This window comes from Panthera onca, chromosome D1, assembly GCF_046562875.1.
Source record: "Panthera onca isolate mPanOnc1 chromosome D1, mPanOnc1 haplotype 2, whole genome shotgun sequence".
In the NCBI taxonomy this organism is placed as follows: Eukaryota; Metazoa; Chordata; class Mammalia; order Carnivora; family Felidae; genus Panthera; species Panthera onca.
This window is the reverse complement of record NC_138348.1, coordinates 43,748,679-43,771,356: the sequence shown is the minus strand read 5'-3', so window position 1 is coordinate 43,771,356 and position 22,678 is coordinate 43,748,679. Positions and strand designations below refer to the sequence as shown.

The 22,678-nt window shown below is 45.5% G+C and overlaps 1 protein-coding gene across 2 annotated transcripts in view; it reads left to right on the top strand.

The window, feature by feature from the left end:
• The window catches only part of INSC (INSC spindle orientation adaptor protein), a 128,864-nt gene that overhangs the window by 36,254 nt on the left and 69,932 nt on the right, over positions 1–22,678 (top strand). For both annotated transcript variants that reach the window (XM_078433261.2, XM_078433260.2), the window contains exon 2: positions 458–558. In XM_078433261.2, the coding sequence (XP_078289387.1) occupies positions 458–558 (101 nt within the window). The remainder of the gene's footprint in view (positions 1–457; positions 559–22,678) is intronic.

Genomic DNA, 22,678 nt, shown 5'->3' with positions numbered 1-22,678 from the left:
CATTTCCCATGCATAATCGACATGAATAACCCAGCGCTGTGATGGTTATAGAGAATTAGCATGTAGACTTTCCAGATTTAGCAAATAATACAGCTGCCCAGTGAAATGTGAATTTCAGATAAACCATAGATACTTTCAGAGTATGAGTATGTCCCATGCAATATTTGCTGGTCTGTGTGTCCCTGTGTTTGGTACAAAGCAAGATGGGTCAGGCAAATGTTTGATATTGGGAGATAAAAGATTGTAGGGATTCATGGTGAGCTTGGGACGTTAGACTAAGTCCTGCACTACTTGTGAGGGCAGTGGAGTGTAAACCAGTTCAAAAAGGAGAGGAAGGTTGGGGGGCCTTCCCTCCATAGCTGCCTTGGCTCCTTGTGGCCTGGATCTGAGAGCGAAAGTGATTGAGCCTTCTCTCTAAGGACATCTGTTGACCCCATCCTGCCCTCTCTTTTTCCAGGGTCACGACCACTGCAGGCAGGCTTTGCTGCAGATTGGGATCAACATGATGGCGTTGCCTGGAGGCCGCCACCTGGACTCCATCCCTCTGCCGAGTCAGCGGTAAGTCCCATAGGTGTCTCTTAGGGCCAGGCCTGCTCTATCTGGCCAATGGCTGAGGCCCAGCTCCAGGATCTTGAGGCTGCAGGTGGCTCCACCTCTCCATGCACTGTCCTGGGGTGGAAGCTTAAGACAAAGCATTGGGGATGCTATGTTCACTCAGCAAATACTGATGCAAGTGGGCCCTGAGACATGAAGGAATCAGGCATGTCCAGTCCCCCAAGGGACAGTCTCCTTAAGATGCAGGCAGACAATGAAACATAATTGAATGGGGTATTCTGCTAAGATAGGAGACCCTGGAGGGGGTTCCTGATCCCACCTGGGCAAGGAGGCTGGAGCCATTGGGGGCCCTCGGGGTTATGGAAGACTCTCTCTGAGCTTCTTGAAAGGGACAGTCTACCCTTAGGTGTCTTCTACTTCTTCGAGGGCACCAGGGAGAGAACTGAGCACAGAGCAGATCCTCCAGAAATATTTGTCGCCCTGAGCTGGGCAGGGGAGAGGGGTGGGGAGGAGGATGGAGGAACACACTGAGCAGAGGGTGAAGGGCAGACGATGCAGTGAGAAGAAAGAGAGACAGAGCCCCAGAGGTGACTTCACACAGCTGGGAGCTGTGGACACCTGGCTGGTTTGGGGGGCCAGCACCAGAACTGAAGGGGAAAGTACCAGGCCAGTGAATCTATGGTGAACCACTGTCCCAGATGCCCCACGACTGTCCTGATGTGGGCCCTGAAACTTTTGTGACTTTGAAAACACCTCAGCCCCAGGCAAACTGGGCTGTTTAGTCAGTAATGCAGGTTTGGTCTACAGAGGAAGTGTTCAACTGAGGGCTCAAGGGTTTCTGCCTTGCTTTTTAAATTTTTTTCTGAGATCTTTTGATGGGGTCGTTTTGAGGCAACAGAATCCAAGTAGCCTTACAAGACTGTTAAGTCATTGTTGATTTGTCTTGTATGTTTTGTTTTACATATTACATGTATCACTGACATCTTACCTTTATTCTGTCCTTCACCCCCCACCTGAATTATGGAGGGTTTCAATTTATCACATTATTCATTTCTTTTTTTTTTAATTTATTTATTTTATTTTGAGAGAGAGAGAGAGAGAGAGCAAGAGCAGAGGAGGGGCAAAGAGAGAGGGAGACAGAGAATCCCAAGCAAGCTCTGAACTGAGTGTAGAGCCTGATGCAGAGCTTGATTCCACACACCCTGAGGTCATGACCTGAGCCAAAATGAAGAGTTGAACGCTTAACCCACTGAGCTACCCAGGCACCCCACACATTATTCATTTCCATGTTGTTTGGTTTTTGAGTATTTTTCTTACTGTGTGTTGCTTTTTTTTTTTAAATTTTTTTTTAACGTTTATTTATTTTTGAGACAGAGAGAGACAGAGCATGAACGGGGGAGGGTCAGAGAGAGGGAGACACAGAATCTGAAACAGGCTCCAGGCTCTGAGTTGTCAGCACAGAGCCCGACGTAGGGCTCGAACTCACGGACCGTGAGATCATGACCTGAGCTGAAGTCGGCCGCTTAACCGACTGAGCCACCCAGGCGCCCCATGTATGTTGCTTTTAAAATCAGAAAAAAATAATGAGTATTTGCTAAAAGTCTACTGGTACTGGGTTAACCCCTATGAGGCCATCATTATAAGGGAGTATACGGGTGTGACATGTATCTCGTGCATGCTACTTAGAATGGAAAACACTGTTAGAGATGTAGTTAGGACTTTTCTGTGCAGGCTAACATGGAGAATAAGGGATCACCTGGGGACCCAAGTAACTTTCCACACAGTGTGTCTTAGGCAGAGCTCAGGGATCGTGAGGTGCAAACCTGTTGGGATACGTGTATGTTGGAGCGGCTGATGGCCTTTGAATTCATGACTGCTTGCTTTCAAAGCCAGGTTCTTCCCCTCACTAGCTGTGTGGCCTTGTGCAAATTCTCGAATCCTGTCAGACCCCCAGTTCCCTCACTTATAAAAATGGGTAAAAATAGTACCTATTTCATAGGGTTAACGTGTGAATTGACTGAGTTGCTATGTGCAAAGTGTCTCACTCAGGGAAAGCTACATAGGGGGCCTGTTGTTTATTGAGTGCCTACTCCATGTCAGAGGTCCGCTGTGGCTCTTCATGAGGGTGATCTCAGGGAAGTCTTCTAGAAATCCTTTCCCTGACCCCTCTTGGCAAATGACCTCGGTGAGAAAATCAGAAATCAGCAACAGACACTCCTAGCAGCTCAATATTTTAAGCCGGGAGAAAGTGGAGCTATTCTAGATGAAGTGTTCATAGTCTTTCTGGCTGCTGTCCACACCAGGCAGTAGCTCGGTACCTGTGAGCCAGGTGGGCAGAAACAGCTCTGGCGATATGTTGGTTGGTAAGCACCTGGGGAGCTTCCCAGGTGTAATCTGAAACCAGCCTCTGTAATCAAAGGGCAGAGAGAGACCAAAGAAGGAGGCGGGCCACCCAGATTGGTGGGCAGCAGGTTACGTACGCAAGGGAACTTATATATGAGGCTTGTCTTCAGCCGCCGCAAGATGTGTAGATTCCGCACCTGCTGCAAAATCTTAAAAGTGTATATGGAGGCCTTAAGTGGGTTCAGTTGAGTATACTACCCAGACAGTCTCGGCACCACATCACTATCTCAAGGTTGTGTCCCGAGGGCAGCCTCTAGGAGGGGGAAGGCAAGTGGAATGCACATTCCAAGGACAGGGCAGGCGGTGAGGAGCCTCAGGTGGCTGGGGTCCAGTGCACGGGTGAACCGATGGCCACGTCCTTTTGATAACCTCGTCTAACACAATGGGGCTTTGGGACAGCTCCTCAGAGCCTCCTGGGTCCTGGGACAGTCAGACCGGAGAGCCTGTGCTGGGGCTGGGGAAGCTGCTGTCACAGGGCAGTTTAGGATTGTGTGGGAGTCAGGACTGACTCAACTTATCTTGGTTCTGCTGCATAGTAGTTATAACCTCAAGATTCAGCTTTCTTTGTCTATGAAATGGGCATGTTTATACTTACGTCATTGAGTTATAATGAGAATTTAAGATAATATGTCTAATGCATCCTGCCTGTACACAGTAACTGCTAGAACCTCTTCAGATAAAGACTAGGTCCCTGGTCTAGAGAATGTGGGGCAAAGGTAGATCAGACCCTGGCACCCTTTCAGCCTCTGGGGACCACTGTCTCTCTCCATCACACTTCCAATCGCCTCAGAAGTTTTAAGGATAAGAGGAAATTAAATTACATTAAAATGATTTAGAAGTTACATTACTCTTCTTTTTGGAGGCGGGCTAGGGTTTCTAACTGATATTCTACACACATATCTTGGGAGGAGAGCCCCAGACTAACATGACCCCAAGAGTTCTGGCTGGCCACAAAGCTACAACCTGAGAAGGGGTTTGCTTAGAATGTCTTCAGCCCTAAAGTTCTGACAGGGCAGGGTGGGCTGCAGAGAGAAGGTGGTATTTCCTTTAATGTATTCATAGCCTGGCATTGCCGGAATATTAGGGGAACACAATCCCTGGGCCCTACCAGCCTATTAATTGTGTGCATGGGCCATGTTCGTGAAGAAGGCTTATGTGTCTTTACAGGATGTCAGAGGGGTTAATTTATCCAATCTGATGCTGCATTGTGGACAGATAATAGCAGCTACCTCTTCTTTCCTCTTGTTCCAAGCTATAGAGGCCTCTTTAGTGGGGGAATAACACCATGGTTATTGTCCCCAGACAAATAATTAATGCTGGATAATTGACTTCTCTCTGTCGTGTTTCACTGAAACTGAACTTCACTCTGAAGTGCCATTCATTGTTCACTTCAATGTGCAAAATAAACAAATACTGACAAGATGCGTGAGATCATCCAGCAGCTTGGGTGAATCATAGGGGTTAGGCCTTTGGTATTTGAGACCCTTATGAGTAAATAGCATTAAAAAAAAAGGCTTATCTAGGCGTGGGCTCCAGGTCAGGGGCTGGGATCCCATGCCAAGTTGGCATGGACAATAGGAGAGGGAATGTCAGGGTTCTCAACTCCAACTACATCTCCTGGAAAGCTTTCATATTTAAAAATAATAAAATAAGCCAGAGAACGAAACCCTCCTCTTGGAAACTTGAATGTGGGTCTAAGTGGTTGGAAACATATAGGCCTTGGTATCAGACTTGGGCTTGAGTCCCAGCTCCACTTCCTACCAGCCGTGTAACCTTGGCTCCCGCCGAATGTACCCGCCAGACCGCACACATGTGTGCTGATTATTATCTCTATATTGCAAGTGATGGGCCACAGGTTGGGTTCTCTGGGAAGCAGCCTTTGGGACGGAGTTGAGAGTTGAGAGTGGCTATTAGGGAGTACCTTTGGGACCAGCACTCAGGGAAGGGAGAAGACAGAAGCAGGACCAGGTGGAGGAAGAAGACTTGAGTGACTTCAGCTACCCTCACAGGGAGCCTGGGAATCACAGTTTTGTTCATTGTACAGGGTGGCCAGGGTCTTCAAATCCCACTTGATATGTCTTTTGAGTGGGCAGCCGTGGGCCAGGGTATGACCTTAGGTGAGGTGGCTCTGAGACAGTCTGAAGGCCTGGCGGCTGGAGGCTGTTAGCTAGTGATACTCCCAGCAGCTGGGGACAACACGTCCTTCCTTAAAGGGGAACCTGAGCAGCACATACATCTGCCCCATGAGGAAACTAAGGCTTGCGGAGGTTAAGGTACTTGCCCTGGGTCAGCTTTAAGGAACGGAGCTTGGATAGGTGTTCCCAGATGGTGCTTGGGCCTGAGTGCTGGCCAATACTCTATCCAGTCTGTCTTTTCCACTGTGTTCTTGGGGGCATCACACGAACAAGCCATGCACTCATTCATCCAGGTAGTTGTTTACTCATTAGCTTTCAACAAAATTTTTCTACACGTACGTACTGAGTGAAGATCAGGTTCCTTGTATGATGCTTGGGTGCTTAAGGACATGTTGGTGACCAGACTGGGCATGTTCTCACCTGGTTTCCTTTCAGCCTGGAGTCTGAGATGAGCCAGTATGGGTGTGGCTACAGCTAATGGCAGGCAGCCTCCCCGATAGCCCCTGGCCTGCTGGCAAGGGGCGTCCAGCTGGAGGCCACCGCAGGCCAGCCTGTCTCCAAGCAGATAATGGCTTACATATGTGCACCCCTGGTCTGTGGCTGCTTTTCTGCTGCTGGCCTGTTTTCTGTGCCTGCGGTGAAATGTGCAGACTGTAATTGTCAATGGGATAATTGGATATTTTTCTGTTGTTTAAATAGAAAGGAAGGCCAATCACAGTTAGAATCGAATTCCCTCACTTCTCTCGTCTCCCAAGAGAAATCCACAGAAACACAGGCGTGACCTTGAGAAGGCAGAGGGACAGTGATTCAATAGTTATTTTTAGGGCGAGAGATTGGGTTTAAATTCCCATACAGTGCCGGGAACTGGGATCATAGAACCACCGAATGTTACTGCTGGGAGTTACCTAGAGCTCATCTCTCACCCTCATAAGATGGGGAAACGGAGGCCCAGAGAAGGGAACGGAGCTGTCAAAAGACTCTTCAGGCCCCTACCCACCCATTTGTGGAGTCCTGCCTCTTCTGAGCTGTTCCTTATGCTGTTTCTAGAAGAGCTGTGTCCGAGCTCCAGGGGAATTCTCATGTGGCAGTGATCAGTAGTAGACACCAACTTCATTCATCCACTCATTCAAATGAGATTTGCTTTGGACTGAGAATTTACACAACCCAGGCCCTGGGTTGTGGGGTGATGATTTATGTAAATGCCATTACCTTTCTCAATGATGAATGTCCCAAGGGCCAAATTAATTTCTGACTCATATTTGTGCTCCTGTGATTAGAGTGTACACAGTAGGAGCTCAATAAGTGGTTGTTGAATGAATAAATGTTTAATGTTTGATGAGTGAATGACGAATGGCTGAGGAGCCTCAGGTGACTATGAGGAATTAATTTAATAGCTTGGATTTTGTTCCTTTCCCCAAGGCACTCCAGTCTTCAGCAAACTCTTCATTCTTTTTGGTAGAAAGTTGCTGCTTGGAGGGAAAGAGTAAGCTAGTTTTATCTTGATTAATTTAAATCCTCTTTCTGAGTTCAAGCCAAAGATTTAATTGTTTGATGGAATCAGAGAGCTGGAGAGACATTTTTTTTTTCTTCTAAAGAAAAGTAACTTTAGTCTTTGGTTTTATGTTCACTGGAAAAAAAAATCCACAGTTTCATCATTAAATCTCTTACGGGAGAACCCAGTGCAGTGAGGAACATGGACTAGAAACCAGAGAATGCCCTCTTGTCCTTTATCCCCTCCCTTCCTCTTTCCTTCTTCTTTCCTTCCTTCCTTCCTTCCTTCCTTCCTTCCTTCCTTCCTCCCTTCCTTCCTTCCCTCCCTCCCTCCCTCCCTCCCTCCTTCCCAGTCCTGGCTGTATACTAACCTGCTGTGTGTCCTTGGACAATCTTTCTCCCTCTCTGAGCTTTAGTTTCTTCATATGAGAATGAAGAGGTAGGCAAATTTTCCCCAAGGACGCTTCTAGCTCTAATATTCTAGGAGTTTGTGAATGAGTTTTGGAGAGTCTGTTCCCTTTGCTGGACAAAAATATCACACATTAGAGCCTAGGACTGAGAAAGCAGTCCCATTGACCAAGGCAAGTTCTTCTCATTCCTTCCTATGAAATGCACAAGAGGTCTAGTGTTTGCCTTGAAGCCGGGATGGACACTGCAAGGTGCCCTAGCTTAGGAACCCCTTTCAGCATCTAAGGGTGTGCCCCATTTGGATTATATGGAAGCCCTTGGTATATCCAGGAGAAATGTTCTATAGGGGGAACAGGGTGCCCTGCTTTGGTGGGATGTAATACAGATAAATCCATGAATCTCAGAACTCCAACATTTGAATAATTTGAATTCCTCGTTTTTGATTCCACCTCCACTTCTCCAGATTACACTTAGAACTTGCCATTTTCCCAGCATGTGGCTCCATGCCTCCACTGCTTTGTGCATGCTGTTTCTTCTGTCAGAAACCCTAGCATCTTCCAACTCTGATTCCTCTCCTGGGGCACTCGAAGGCACCCGTCCAGTGTTGGCCTGGGGAGCTTTGTCAGATATCAGAGCTTGGACTAAGCCTCCTTTCTCTCTGCTCCCATGATTCTTTCTGCTGACCTCAAAATGCCATGTGGAGCCCAATGAGCCATAATTGCTTCTTTATGGTCATTCATTTACTCATTCAGTAAATGCTTATCGGTGCCTTTGAAGTACCAGGCATGGTGCTGGGGGCAGAGAATGTGTCAGTGTGCAAGAGAAGGTCCTGCCCTCTTGGAGATTCTCCTCTAACCAACCCCTCTGTAATCCCAGCACCCAGCCAAGTTCCTGGCACATTGAGGTACTCAGTAAAGTTTGGAGGCCATTACCAAGTATTCTTGGCATATGGTAAAGTGTTCTTTTGCACAGAACTCTCCACATAGCAGGTAGAATAGAGTAGGGCAGGGAAATCCAAATATCCAGACTTTGAAGGAATAAAGTTCCATTCTAACTGAAAAGAGATTGAAATGAGCCAACCACAGTGTAGGCATAGATCTCCGTAAACTATCAACCCCTGGGGTTTGGGGGAACGCTGGATGCCAGGCCTGTAGGATTAGCTGGGGATGAGGAACTGGTATCAGCAGCTGGGGGCCATGGTGTGGGTCTGCTGAGCTGAGAAAAATTGTTCCCTTTGGCATCTGAAGGGTCAGGCACAGTTACCTTTCCCCAGTGATGGGCTTTGATGAATGAAGGGGGCAATCTAAGAGACCAAAGCAGAAGCGCAGGGCAAGGAGGGGTGGGAGAGGACCCCTTTGTGGCCTGAAGTCCTGAGAGGGTCACTCCTCACCCTGTGTGCATGTCTCCCTGGCTTCTCAGCTCTGGTGGTATTTCTGGTACAAACCTGTCAGACATATGTGATGAAGGGGCCACTGGGCCAGGGGTTCTGTCCTGAATTTAAACAACACACACCCAATTTTCTCCCAGAAAGAAATGTGACAAGGGTCTGAAAAATGATCAGACACGCCACAGTGTTTAAATGATTATAAGCTTTAAAAAGGTATCGATATGTCACGTAAGGGCAGTCTAACCATAGCAGAGAGGGCCCTGGCTGTGCATTTTAGGGTTTGAATCTCAGCTCATTTGCTGAAGACCTCAAAGAGCATAGCATAATTGTTAAGAGCAAGGCTCTGGTCTCAGATTGCCTAGATTCTTATTTCTACTTGTCCACTGTGTAACCTTGGCCAAGTCACTTAACCTCCCAAATTTCAGTTATGTGGACCTCGGGGGATTATTTTGAAGGTTAAGTGAACAATTAAGACGGAATCAGGCCCTTAGCACAGTGCCCAGAATGTAATAAACACTTGATCAATGTTAGCTTTATTATCACTATTAGTGTGAGGTCTTAGACAAATGTGATGATTTGAAGCCTGTGTCTACACTCATAAAATGGGGATGGTAATCTCCAGCCATCGGAGTGCTGTTAAGGGCTGAAGGAGGGAGTGCTTGGTACATTGAAGGTGCTCTGTTGTCGATAAACCTCCCTGCTTGCTGTGTGGGTAGTTAATTCCCTCTGACTTTAGAATGAATATTTTAGGGGTCTCATTGTTTTCACACTGGCAATTTCTTGGTACAAGACTATGCTGTGCCCTTCCCCTGTTCCCACCTCCACCCTGGATAATTCCAGCTTAAAGAAAAGAATCATCCTACCAGTACCCTGGTATGTAGAGATGATTGTGGTTACATCTGGCTCTGTGTCTGGAATCTGCCAGACTGCAGAAAACCCAGATTTTAGGTCTTGGTCACCTTCTTCCAGATGTCCAGGAAAGCTGCCATTGGAGAGTAAGAGGGTTACTCAGGGAGTAGGCATCTGTTTCTCTCAGAGGCTCTGATGAGAACTGGGCGGGCACCGGGAGCCCCATTCACTGTGTGGGATGCCCTCCCTGCCCCAGGCATGGGGGCAGTCTTGACAGCATCAGGCTCAGATTCCAGTTCACAATGGAGACCGAGAAAATCCAACCCTAGTCCTGGTCCCTGGCCCCTCAGGCTCCTTGGCCAGAGCCCCTAACGTGTCCTGACTGTGGTGGTTTTCCACCATGAAGGGAATGTGACTCATTGCCAGTCCATCTGCTTTGACCTTAATTTTCAATTCCTTTCCTCTGTGTGAGTAATCAGATCAGTCGTCTGTACTTGCAAAGGAAAGATTTCATGCATAGGGGAATGGCAGCTCAAAGTTCATGGCTGAGGACGGTTGAACCCTGGGAGCTGCAAGGTTCGGGGACAGCAGGCAGTCCCCACCACGCAATGAGAGCTGCCCTGTTTAGCCAGCCGTTCTATGTTGGGGTCAATCAGCAAATCCAAGAGGGGAGGTGGAGCCCAGGGAACCAGAGAGCTAATGACAGGGAGTCAGGCGAGCTCTGCAATTACGGGATGCTCGACTCTAACACAGGCCAAACCTTAATGAGCTGCAGTCCCTAGACTCTAAAATTGAGAAGAGGAGCTCATTATGTGGCGGCACAGTGGCCGCGGCTGGGAGTGGACTGGCTTGTGGCGGGGGCCGGGTTCGCCGGGCCTCGTCTCCTCCCTGGCAAAGCGTAGGGCCTCTTTGATGGACCTCTCTGCAGGGCCTGCCCCCCACATCTGCTGTGACCTTGTGTACCCCACTTGTCATCCTCTCCTAAAACCAAACAAAATGAGAACTAGCTCTTCACTCGATGGGTTTTCTATCTCAGCCAGGACAGCAGCGGTCGCCCAGGCCTCCTGCCACCGAGGAGCCTGCATTGCCTTCCCTCCTTCACTTCACCCTCACATCCTCTCATCTCCCTCCCAGACCTCCCACTTCTTTCTCTCCGGCATCACTGCCAAGTTCAGGCTTCTATCTTCTTGCTGTTTTATGCCTACCGTCTCCTGGTAGGTCAGCCTTCTGTCTAGTAGTTCACTTTGCTCTCGTCCAGTTTTCTACTGACTCTCTGCACAGTTACGTCACTGTCCTGCTCTACAGTGTTTTCAGTGGCTCCACATTGTTTTTAGGATTAAACCCAAATTCTGAATCAAGTTAGAGTCTTTGATCACCTGACCCTTCCCGGCCACTCCCTCAACCCCCCCCCCCCCCCCACCACCATGCTTGAATCCAGTGAAACTCCTTGTTCTATCTCTATTTTTATGCCTCTAGGCTTTTCCAACAGTCTTTTTGCCCTTGTCATCCTGACCTGCTCCTCTTCTCTAAGAACCAGGGCAAATGTCATTTCCTTTGTGTACATATTCCCAGGCCAAGTCAGGCCCTCTGTCTCCTGTGGTCCTCGGCTATCCTGCTCACAGCTTCTTGATGGCTTCGTGATGGTAATGTGCTATTTAGTTGATAAGAGCAGAGACTCTAGACTCTAGAGACTTGGTCTGAGTAATGGCTCCCCCAGTTCCACCATATGACTCTCCTCACAGAAGTCTGCCTGTCTGTGAAAGGAGGCAATAATAATTTTCTCTCTCCAGTTAGTGGGGAGGATTAAAAGAGATAATACATGGAGAGGGCTTATAGCACTTCCTGGCTCGTTGCACATTGGCTACTGTTGAAATGACTACGAGGTTTCCTGGTGCTTTCTTGCCTGTTTGGGGTCTTAGCTGAGCTCCGTGAGTGCTGGAATTTTCTCCTGGTTGGCTTTGTCCTCAGCTCCTAGAACAGGCTGGTGAGCAGGTACACAGACAATGCTGGGACATCAGGGCTCCAGGCCTGGCCCCATCATGCGCTGGCCGTGGAACTTGATGGGACAGGCAACTTCTGGCCTCTACCTCTAGGGGTGCTTTAGGAGGGCAGCCCCTCCAGTGCAGCCTGAGGTGAAGGATCTTTGGTTCTCAGTCTGCCCACAACTGGGGATAGAGAACCTTGGTCAGAGCCCGAGGCTTGGGGGTGGGAGCAAGGGTGTGGTGGAGGAGAGGAGCCCTAGTGGTGGGGACTGGAGGCCGTTGAGTCTATGGAGGCTTGCCCGTAGTGTGGACCAGCTCTTGGAAACCCTCTAGTGGTGATTTTCTACTGTCACTGGCACTTCCAAGCACTACCAGAGGTACCCGGATGGCACCTGACACATTCCATCTGTGAATTCTCCTAAACGTTCCACTTTGGCAGATGAAAAGCCTCTCCTTAGAGGAAGAGAACAGAATGGGAAAGACAAAGCTCAACCCTTTTCAGTCTACGCATCAGGTTCTGTGTGATAGCCATGAAGGCTGAGGGCAGACTAAAGCTGAGTTCTTCTGCGTGAGAATGCATGTATAATTATTACCTGACAGTGCTAAGTGTGCCGTTTGGACAGGGCATGGCCTTTCCTAGAGTCTAGAGTAGCACTTAAGGATGTGGGGTCTGGCGTGTGATGGGCTGGGTCAGAGCACGGCTCTGCCAGTTACAAGCAGGGCGATGTCACATAGTTCACTTTCCCTCTCCAAGCTTTCGTTTCTTCAACTGTAAAAATAAGACAGTAAGAACCCCCTCCTCCTAGGGGCATTATGAGAAATAAATAAGATAATGCACCTGAAGCCATCCACATGAGAGATGACACGAAGCCCAGCCTCGGTAAAGGTTGGCAATAATGACTACCGGTTTCATCTCGACTCTCACAAGCCAGTGAGGCAGGATGGTGGTACCAGTTAATGTTATTCCCATTTCCTGCTTCGTTCAGTGCCACACACATACGCCCAGCATCCCGTCCTCAGCGTATCTGGTCCACTGCTCGGGGTGACATGGAGGGAGCACATGATGGACGCGAGCCCTGCCCTTATAGTCTGGTGAATGAAGCAGATATTAATAGTCCAGCAGTGAAACAGTTGAGACCTGCATCACAATGGGGGGAAAGACGGGGTAAAACAGACACGGGGGACACAAGCGCATCTAGGAGTCAGAGAAACCTACTTCAGCAGAGACATTTAGGCAGATTTTAAGGATGTGGAGCCATCAGCAAGGTGAAGAGGAGATGGGGAGAAAGGGGCCAGCATGTGCAAAGGCTGGGAGGCCGGAAGTGACAGCAGAGGGAGTGAAAGAACTAAGTGTGGCTGGGACAGTGGTTAGGACTGAGGGGGAAAGCAGGTCAGGGAACTGTGGCTCCGGGAGGGCAAATGCCATGTGCAAAGGTGCAAGGCTATTAGAACACGGGTGATGGCGTCTCATGAGGTGTTCTTGGTGTTAGTGCTGTCCTACTGGCTCTCCTACGTACACTGGCCATGCTTATACACACGTGTATCCTTTTAAGAGGTTAAGAAATGAGTCATTCCTTAGTTAATGAAAGGACAGGGACTGTTAATTAGCAACCCCCCCCCCCCAATCCCTCAGGAGACATCTAAAATGCCTGCATTTGACAGAGTTAACAAGATGGGCTCTGACTCATCAGGAGTGGGCAGCTGTCAAATGAACATATTGGCTTATTGGATTGGAAACAGTTACCTGGAGCCAAATTCAAGTTCCTTGGCTTTCTGAAACAGAAAGAACAATGTACCCCACTGGGGTCCTGGAAAGACTGGGAATAGGTGACAGCACAGGCTTTGGAGTTAGCCGACCTGGAGGGAAGTCAAGGTTCTGCCATTGACAAGCTGTAGGAATTAATCCCCTCCTCTGTGAAATGGGGATACGAAATAGTGTTTCTGTGAATACAAGACCGAGATGGTACATGCAAGCACTTGATATGTGCTCGGCTCACGCAAGGTACTCAATAAAGTTTTCTTTATAGCATGCTTGAAGTATGCTAGATTTTTTATTTTAAGCTGATTGTTTTAGAGTGGTCAGATCTCTTCCCTGCCTTAAAACCCTCCAATAGATTGATGGAAGGCCACAACCTGGAGAAATGGATGGGCCAAAGTGACTACAGTAGCATTATCTATGCCCCCTTCACAAATTATTCCTAGTTATTAGCTTTGGGGTATATTGGTGGACACCATTTCCCCTAACCCATACTTTTGGAAATATCTGAAATGTAGAATCAACTCTCTTACCATGTTATACTGGACAGTTTAATGAACAGAAAATGCTGTGGACCACAATATATCAAAGTGGATAAGGATGAACAATGAAAGTGGGGATTTCTGGAAAACAATCTGAAAACTCTTTCCATTGCTACAGCCTGGAGCAGAAGGTCCATGCAGAAATGGCAGAGAACACAAGAGATCATACAGGGGAGGAGAGCAGGCCCAGCATAATAGGTGGGTGCAGAGGGCATTCTGCAGAGTCCCCTGCAGGGAGAGAAAGCCTCCTTCCTGGTTCTCACGTTGCCCGGATGGATCGGCTGCAAGTTAAGAATAGGACTTCTGTGAGCCTACCCAACACCATCTGCCGTGAAGGCTCTACACGGACAATGTGAACTTGGGAGTAGTTGGGGATGGAGGGTTGCAGAGTGCCGATGCACAGAAAGCAAATCACCTCAGTGCGGGATTCAGGCCGGAACAGAAGCAGGACGACGAAACCGTTGGGAGATTTGGACAAGATCAGAGAAGCAACATTTCCTCTAGTCCCAAGTGGCTGGGGCTTCACCAGGGCCTTAGTGAGGAAGTTAATCCCCTAACCACACTGTAAATTATTTATAGCTTGTTGCATAAATAATTATGCTTGAATTAACTGTTTAGTAAACAGTTTACAAATCACTGCAACGCAGAGGTTAGGTTAACTTTAAATGAATTTATGTGTTGTTTTTATTAAGACCTTAGAGAGCCTTCCAGGTTGGATTGGAGAGAGGCGTAGGGGTTTGGTGGCCCCAGCTGACATGCGGTGACAAGATTCCTTCAATGTTCAGGAAGAATTCTCCTCTTCGCCCAGAGTGAAAGAAACCTGGGGTGCTCACAGTGGCTTCCAAGGCCTTGCATGATCTAGCCTGAGTCTCTCCTCTGAGCTCATGTCCTACTAATCTTTCTTTTGCTCTAACCACGTTCATCTCCCTGCTGTTTCTCAGACAAACCCGGCATACTCCCAAGGAGGGCCTTTGCACTGCCCGGGCCCTCTGCCTGGATTGCTCAGTACCCATACTTCAGTCAGCTTCGTTCTGTCACCGTCTTGAGGTTTTCGCTCATGTCTTACTTTCTCAGTGAGCCTGACCACTTGTTTAAAATGGCAGTAACCTCCCTGCCTCCCATGTGACAATCTCATCCATACTTATTCTTTTCTTTTTTTAATTTTTTAAAATGTTTTATTATTTTTGAGAGAGAGAGATAGAGAGAGAGAGAGGGAGACACAGAATCCGAAGCAGGGGTTCTGAGCTGTCGGCACAGAGCCTGCTGCAGGGCTTGAACCCACAAACTGTGAGATCGTGACCTGAGCCAAAGTTGGACGCTTAACCGACTGAGCCACTCAGGCACCCTTCGTCCATACTTACTCTAACTCCGATAGAAATGATCTGCTTTTAACATACCACAAACATTTTCATTTATTATATTTGTTATTACTATATTTGTTCCCCCTGCTCTAGAGGGAGAGGCAGACATGTTTGTTTGTGTTGCTCACCCATGTGTCCCAAGCAGCGAGAACAGTTCCTGTACCTAGTGGACACTAAGGAGATGTCTAGTGAGTGAACATTCATGGTGGGATTTGTGTTGCGTATGTGGGCCACATATCCTGCATGGATCCTGGCAGCACCTGGATATTTCTGGAAAGTGCTACAGGAGGACAGCCCAGAGAAAGGGACTGGACACCAAAGGATAAATGGGCTCACTAAACTCAACGTGCCTCAAATTGAACTGTCTTCTGAACTTGTTTCTCCTCTCCATTCTGTGGCACAAGTGAAAAGTCTGGGGCTCAGCTTTGACTGTCCCTCTTATTCATCATTGGTGTGAATCAGCATCTGGGATCAAGGACCATCTGGAATGATTGTCCTCCAGCATCGCACTGGTGTCATTTCCTTCTCCTCTCATACTCGAAAGTGATTTTGCAGAATGGAAGGTCTTCGGCTCACACTTTATTTTTCTGCGTATTTTAAGTATGTCCTTCTACTTATTTTCTAGTATAAAGCATTGCTCTTACACACAAAAATCTGATGATAACATAATTTCCTGTCCCTTTCAAGTAACATGCACTTATTTCTAGATGCACAAAGCATTTCCTTTCTTTCTTTTTAAAAGTCCGATAATCTTAGTAGAATAGGTGTTGTATATTTCTTTTTACGTATGGAATATGGCCTTTCAATATGTAGTTCAAGCAGTGTTTTTTCCCCAGGAATGTTTTCCTAACTTATAGCCTTTCACATGTATTTTGTTGCCGTGTTTTGGGTTCCTTCCCTGGGAACTCTTATTGTATATATATTGGGTCTTATTTGTGTATCTTTAATATTTGTCACATCCTCACAAATCCTTTTAATTTCTGTCTTCATTTTCTTTTTTTTAAACTTTTATTTATTTATGCAGTAAATTTGAATTCAATTCTTTTTTTTAAATTTTTTTACTGTTTATTCATTTTTGAGACAGAGACAGAGTATGAGTCGGGGAGGGGCAGAGAGAGAGAGAGGGAGACACAGAATCTGAAGCAGGCTCCAGGCTCCGAGCTGTCAGCACAGAGCCCGATGTGGGGCTCGAACTCACAGACTGTGAGATCATGAGCTGAGCTGAAGTCAGACCCTTAACCGACTGAGCCACCCAGGCACCCCTGTCTTCATTTTCTTTTAATTTAAAACATTTTTGTTTCTTTTTTGCATTTGATTTTCGTAAGGCATTATCTCATGTTTTCACCTTGTGTAGTCTTTGTTTCTAAAATGACATTTTCTTTTTGTTTCTAATTCTTTTCGTTAAGATAGCTGAGGTTTCATGCTTCTCTTTCACATCTTATATCATTTTTTAAAATGTTAAGCTTATTTTGAAATCGTGTATACATTTTAGTTTCCTTCTGTTTTGTGAGTACATTTTCCTGGAATTTTCTCATTGTAGGGATATTATTTTGTTATTTCTTCTCTTTTAAAAATAACCATGCATGGGGTGAGACCTGGATAATTTTTGCGTTGCTCATTTTTATGTGAAATTAGTTGGCATGCACTTTGCGAGGGAGGCGGGGTTCAGGAAAGCTGTTCTAAATCCATTGACCTCCATCCTCTTCTGTTTCCGTGTCAGGTTCAAAGTAGGGTGCTCTGCTTTTCCCAGAGTTCCTGGCTCTCCTTCCACCTCCTACACGGATCTGAATGAACAGCTCTCGCCTTTGATTCTGAGGCCTTTGTCCTGCCCAGTTTTGATTTTGCCCCCAGAAGTTTCTTCTTCACATGGCACTTCTTCGTTGTAGAAGAGATTCCTGTTAGGCTGTTTTTGAGAGTTCCTAGTAGGCGCCTTGCATGCACTTGCTACTGGAGAGGGAAATCCCCTTCAGGTTTCAGCCACTCTTCTGGAATTGGCATGCTGTGCTTTCCAATAAATATCCTGCGGGCTCTGGTCTCTCATATTCATCAAACGCTATCTTATTGGGTCCTCCTTTTTCCTCTTGTACAGATGATACTGAGAAGGTCTTGTGGCTGTTAGTGTTTGGTCCCCAGCTGCTGATATTTTGAGGTTTGCGGGGATATTTTTATCATCTAGTGTTTATCCAAAGGGCTTTGGTTTTGTTATCTTTGCTGTTCTGTCAATTTTTCACGTGGGGATTTAGAGAGATCTAAAAACTGCTGTCACGGAGCGCCTGGGTGGCTCAGTCGGTTCAGCGTCCGACTTCGGCTCAGGTCATGATCTCAACGGTTCGTGGGTTTGAGCCCTGGGTCTGCTTCAGATTTTGTGTCTTCCTCTCTCTCTGCCCCTCCCTCACTCATTCTCTGTCCTCTCAAACATAAATAGACGTTAAAAAAAATTAAAAACTGTGGTCACTACTGCCTTCTTACCAGAATTTTCTTTACTTTTCTACTTTTAAGTAATTAAGTTCTGATGATACAGCTGCTTTAACTGAAACTGCTCTAATAAGAGCTAACACATGTGATACTTCCTGTCGGACATTATTCTCAGCACACGTACACACATATATTTGCACGTGTGCATGTATATGTACGTGTACCCATCCACTTCACTTCATAATCACAGAAAGCCTGGGGGCACGGTGCTGCTACCATTTCCTTTCCACCAGTGAGGAAACTGAAGCCCAGAGAGGTTATGTGACTTGCCCAAAGTTATGCGGGTAGCAAGTGACTCCTCTGGGATTTAATCCAGGCAATCTGGCTCCAGAGGTCATGCTGTCATGGGAACAGTGATACCCAACAGAAGCCACATGATGCTTAGGAGACCCAGTGGCATGCCTGGCTCTGATGGTGGCACGATGGTATCTAGAAGATGCAGCAGGAAGAGACTAAGTGGTGGCTGTGACCAGCCTGAGTTGTCTGGTGGAGTCAGCATGATGGCACCCAGAAGGAACGGTAGCCAAGCTGGGTGGGCCTGGCAGGACCTGACAGCCAGAGTAATACTCTGTGTAACGGTGCTAACAGAAGAAAAGATGATAGATTTGGGGGAGAATCTACAGTTGACTTTTGAACAATGCAGGGGTAAGGGGCACCGACCCCCCCCCACAGTTGAAAATCTGCATATAAATTTGACCCCTCCAAAACTTGTTAACAGCTTAATTGACTGAAAATCTTCCTGATAACATAAAGCTGACTAACACATAATTTGATTTTATATATTGTATATAAATTGTATATATATATACATATATATAAATATATTTTTTATATATATTATAAATATATTTTTATAATTATATTAGTTTAATTAATTAATTATAAATATTTTTATATATTTATAATTAATTATAAATATAATTATATTATATAAATATATATATTTATAAATATATTTATATAATATATAAATATATTTATAAATTTTATAATATATATATAATTTTATATATAATTATATATTTTTATATAATTATATTTATATATAAATATATAAATATATTTAATATTTTAATATTAATTTTAATATTATATTTAATATTTAATATATTTATATATTTATATATATAAATATATATAAATGTATATTGTATATAATTTGTATATACATTTATATAATTAAATTATATTTAATTTATTTATATATAATTATATAAATATATATATACTTATATATAATTTATATAATTATATGTTAATTATATAACAATTAAATATAATTTGTATATATTATATATATATCATATGCTATATTCTTACAATAAACTAGGGAAAAGAAAATGTTACTAGGAAAATTATAAGGAAGAGAAAATACATTTACAGTACTGTGTTGTAAAAAAAAAAAAAATCCACATTTAAATGGACCTGTGCAGTCCAAATCTGGGTTGTTCAAGGGTCAAGTGTATAGGAGGTGAGCAGTGGGGATGTATGGCGCATGGTGTTGGGATGAGAATGTGGGTGGGTTATGTTTATTTATGTTTGTCTCTCCTCTTAGATGGTGTGAGTGTCCTAAGGGCAGCGTTCACCGGCACAAAGCCTGGCACATGGTCAACATCAGTAGTGTTTCAGTGAATCTGGTTGATCAGGGATTGTCTGAGAGGTACTACTTACTGTTTTAAGCCTTATTGAACTGGGTGAGAATATTTTGTTTGTTACTGGTGTCATATGGGGACAGGCACTTCCTGAAAGAGCTAGGATCTCCCTTTAGCCACTCCCCCAGAGCTTGAGTGTATATATCCACACCTTACCATTTGCCTGCAAGTTCTGAGAACTGGGACTGTGGTTACTAAGGGTCCAAGCTTTATGCAACTCGAGCACTGCTCCGTGGAATATTGTCATGTTTGTAAAATGACTTGTGCAGAAGATTTCTCTGCTTCTACTGACACCTGCTTCAAGTATTTCTTTTTATTTCAATTTATTTTATTTTAGTTTTTTATTTTGAGAGAGAGAGACAGAGACAGAGACAGAGACAGAGAGAGAGAGGGAGACTCCAGGGGGAGGACAGAGAGAGAGAATCCCAAGCAGGCTTCATGCTGACTGTACGGGGCTTGATCTCACAGACCGTGAGATCATGACCTGAGCAAAAATCAAAATTCAGACACTTAACCAGCAGAGCCACCCAGGCACCTTTCAAGTATTTCTATTTAAAACAAAAATTTTTATCATGGTGTCTTTTGTGGAATGTACTAACCCAAGTCTTAAACTGTACCTCATTACGGGGAACTCACCTATGCTTTGCCTGACGTACCAGCCAAAGATAGAATCCACATCTCCCGAAATGTAATCCAGAACAGAGGACTGGGTGAGTTCAGGGGGTTCTTATGTTCCAGGCCAGAGCACTCGTGCCCATCTTATAACACCCCAATAAGTTCAGGAAATATCCCCAGCTGGTGTGGCAAGGCTTACAATCCATGTTTCCCAGGCAGTTTCTGGTTTACTTGATTGGTAAATATTTATTGATTCATACTATGTGTCAGGCCTTGTGCTGAGTGCTGGTGATGCTGAGCTAAGTCAGTACCTGCCTTTGAGGACATCTCAAAGTTGGTGGGAGATAGGGACTGGTGGAGGAACTATAGAGTGTGGCCAGTAGGGAGATAGGCTTTGGAATCGGGTTGCCTGTGGGGAGCTCTGGCTCTCTTAAGTCATGTAAGTCTTCTGCACCTCTGTATTTTCATCTGTAAAGTGGAGACAAGGAAAAAGTACACTTAATCAAGTTATTGTGAGAATAAAATAATGCATGATAATTGCACAACCCTTGGGGTACTCTAAGGGTCCAATAAATACTAATTATTATTACTAGTGGTTTTTGTTTACCTTCCCTTTTCCTCTGCCTTCTGAGCTGCTATGTATGTATGTATGTAAGTGTGTGTGTGTGTGTGTGTGTGTGTGTGTATACATATATATATGTATATATATATATATATATATATATATATATATATATTTTTTTTTTTTTTTTCTCTAAACACAATTCTATTATCATCCCAATGGTTTAGTTATAACTTGGGCAGCTTGGGTGCAAAGCACACTGGGTAAAGTCAGGCTGAATGGGAGGCATATACTTGTCTTGAGCAGCCAGCCCACTTTCCCTTCCACCTGCTAGGGGGTCCAAACCTCTTGATGTCCTCCCAGCCCTGTTGGACTTGGCCCTGGACCTAAGGGGCCTGCTTGATGGGACCTGAGGCCCAGTCACTGGATGGGGTTAAGAGGAGGCAGGGATCCATGGGCTTACTAATCTTCTCAGTTTATTCTTCTCAGTATGTTTGTTTGCTCCTTGGGGGAGAAAGAGGAGGTATCTGTTTAAACAATCTCTAGAAATGGAAGTTATTTTAAGCCCATTCTTAAAGAAAACCAGATTCTGCTTTCCCCAAAGGCGCCCCTGTCTGTCCTCATCTCTGTGGCTGTCACCCTGGAAGGCGGCTTCTGCAGTGGGGCAGGCTGGAGTGGGTTTGGCCTGAAAGCAGCAATCGCAGCTCTGGGTCCCAGGATCCTGGTCCACCCTCTACCACAGAGCTTTAGGCAGAGTCAGTGGCTCACAGCTCCCTTTCATCTTCCTATTGCTCATAACCAGCCCCAGAAGTCCTTGCTTGGGAACATTGCCCTTCCTGGGTCCCAGTGTGAAGGCTGTCTCCTCTTGCTCTCCGCTCCTCTCTGTCGACTTCTTCTTCTTCTTTTTGTATATGTGTGTGTTTTGTTTTTGTTTTTGTTTTGGTTTTGGTTTTGTTTTGATGGGTGGCCAGAGTGGGAAGCAGTAAAACAAAGGAGTTAAGTGTAGACTCTGGAGTGACTCTGGAGTGATAGAGATAACGTTTCAGTGTCAGAGCTACTACTTTTCCCCTGAGTGATTTTACTTCCTTGCGTCTCCATTTCCTCATCTGTAAAATGGGGACAATAATAATACTTGCTCGGACACTTGTCTTGAAGAGTAAATCAAACAACTCATGTAAAGCACTTAGCATAGTGCTCAACATGTGGAATGTACTCAATAAATTCTAGCCATTTTTACAGTAATTACTGTAGGTGTTCAAGCGTTACATGGAGGAAGGGAAGCAGAGAACTAACATTTTTGAACATTTCTTTATGCCATGTGATGTCTTAAGTCCTTCACATTCACCATTTGATTTAATTATCTCATCTACCTTATATGGAAGGTTCTATTATATTTTTACAGATAAAGAGATTGAGGCTCAGAGAGGTTAAGAAATGTAATGAAAAGATTAATGTACGTTGTTAAAAAAAAAAAAAAAAGTCAGGTTACCAGTTATCCTGGTTGGGGAGTGACCAGAAGGGGGCACAAGGGAGACTACAGGGATGCTGGTGATATTTCTCATCTGATTCCTGGATACACGAGTGTGTTGACCTTATGAAAATTCATCAAACTGCAGCTTGATATAATTTGTTCATCTTTATGTACATATGTTATCTCAAAAAAATTAAGAAAAAGAAAAAAAAAATCAGCAGCTGCTTGCCTTCAGCCACACAGATTATAAGCATCAGAGCCAGCTCTTTATGCCCTCCACATGTTAATGTGCAAGCCTTGTTGGCCTGGGCATTTTCTTATGCTCAAGGCTCTGATGTAGTAGTCTGTTCCAACCCAAGGAAGCTCTGGTTCAAAGCCTATTCAGGCAGCTAAGGAGGGAGCAGGATCATCATGGGCCACCTGAAGGCCTGACTCCACCAGAGCGAATGTCCCTGAGGTAGCTAAGCACGGATGATGCGGACCCTGGAGGCCTGCCTGGGATGCACCTGTTGGTGGGCTCCAGGGAAGATCATGGGACCAACTGGAAGACAGAGCCCATCAGGTTTGCCATGCTCCTTTCACCCGAGAACAGCTTTCATCCCCTAACCCAACTGGGGACCCCATTTCCTTCCACTTCCAGGTTCTTTGAGGGAGTTTTCCACTCCTGGCTCCTTGGCCAGCTTCCACGTGTCCACTGGGGCTTGGCTTCTCTAGGTCTCCTTTCTGTGAGGCTCATGACACAATGCCAGAGAGACATCCGGTCTCCGCCTGTGCTTCTGGTTGGGGAAGAAGCAAACAGAAGTGCAGTTCCTCCTGGGGGGGAATGAAATAAGGAACCCTCAGACCTGTCAGCTGGAGTCCACATTTCTCCCCAAGCATCATTTTTTTTATAAAGAAACTTAAAATTTTTAAATAGTTTTGGATTTACAGAAAGTTGCAAAGATAGAACAGACTGTTCCTGTATACCCCACACCCAGTCCCCCTGATTGCTAACACCTTCAGTGAACATGGTACGTTTATCACAGTGGAAGAAC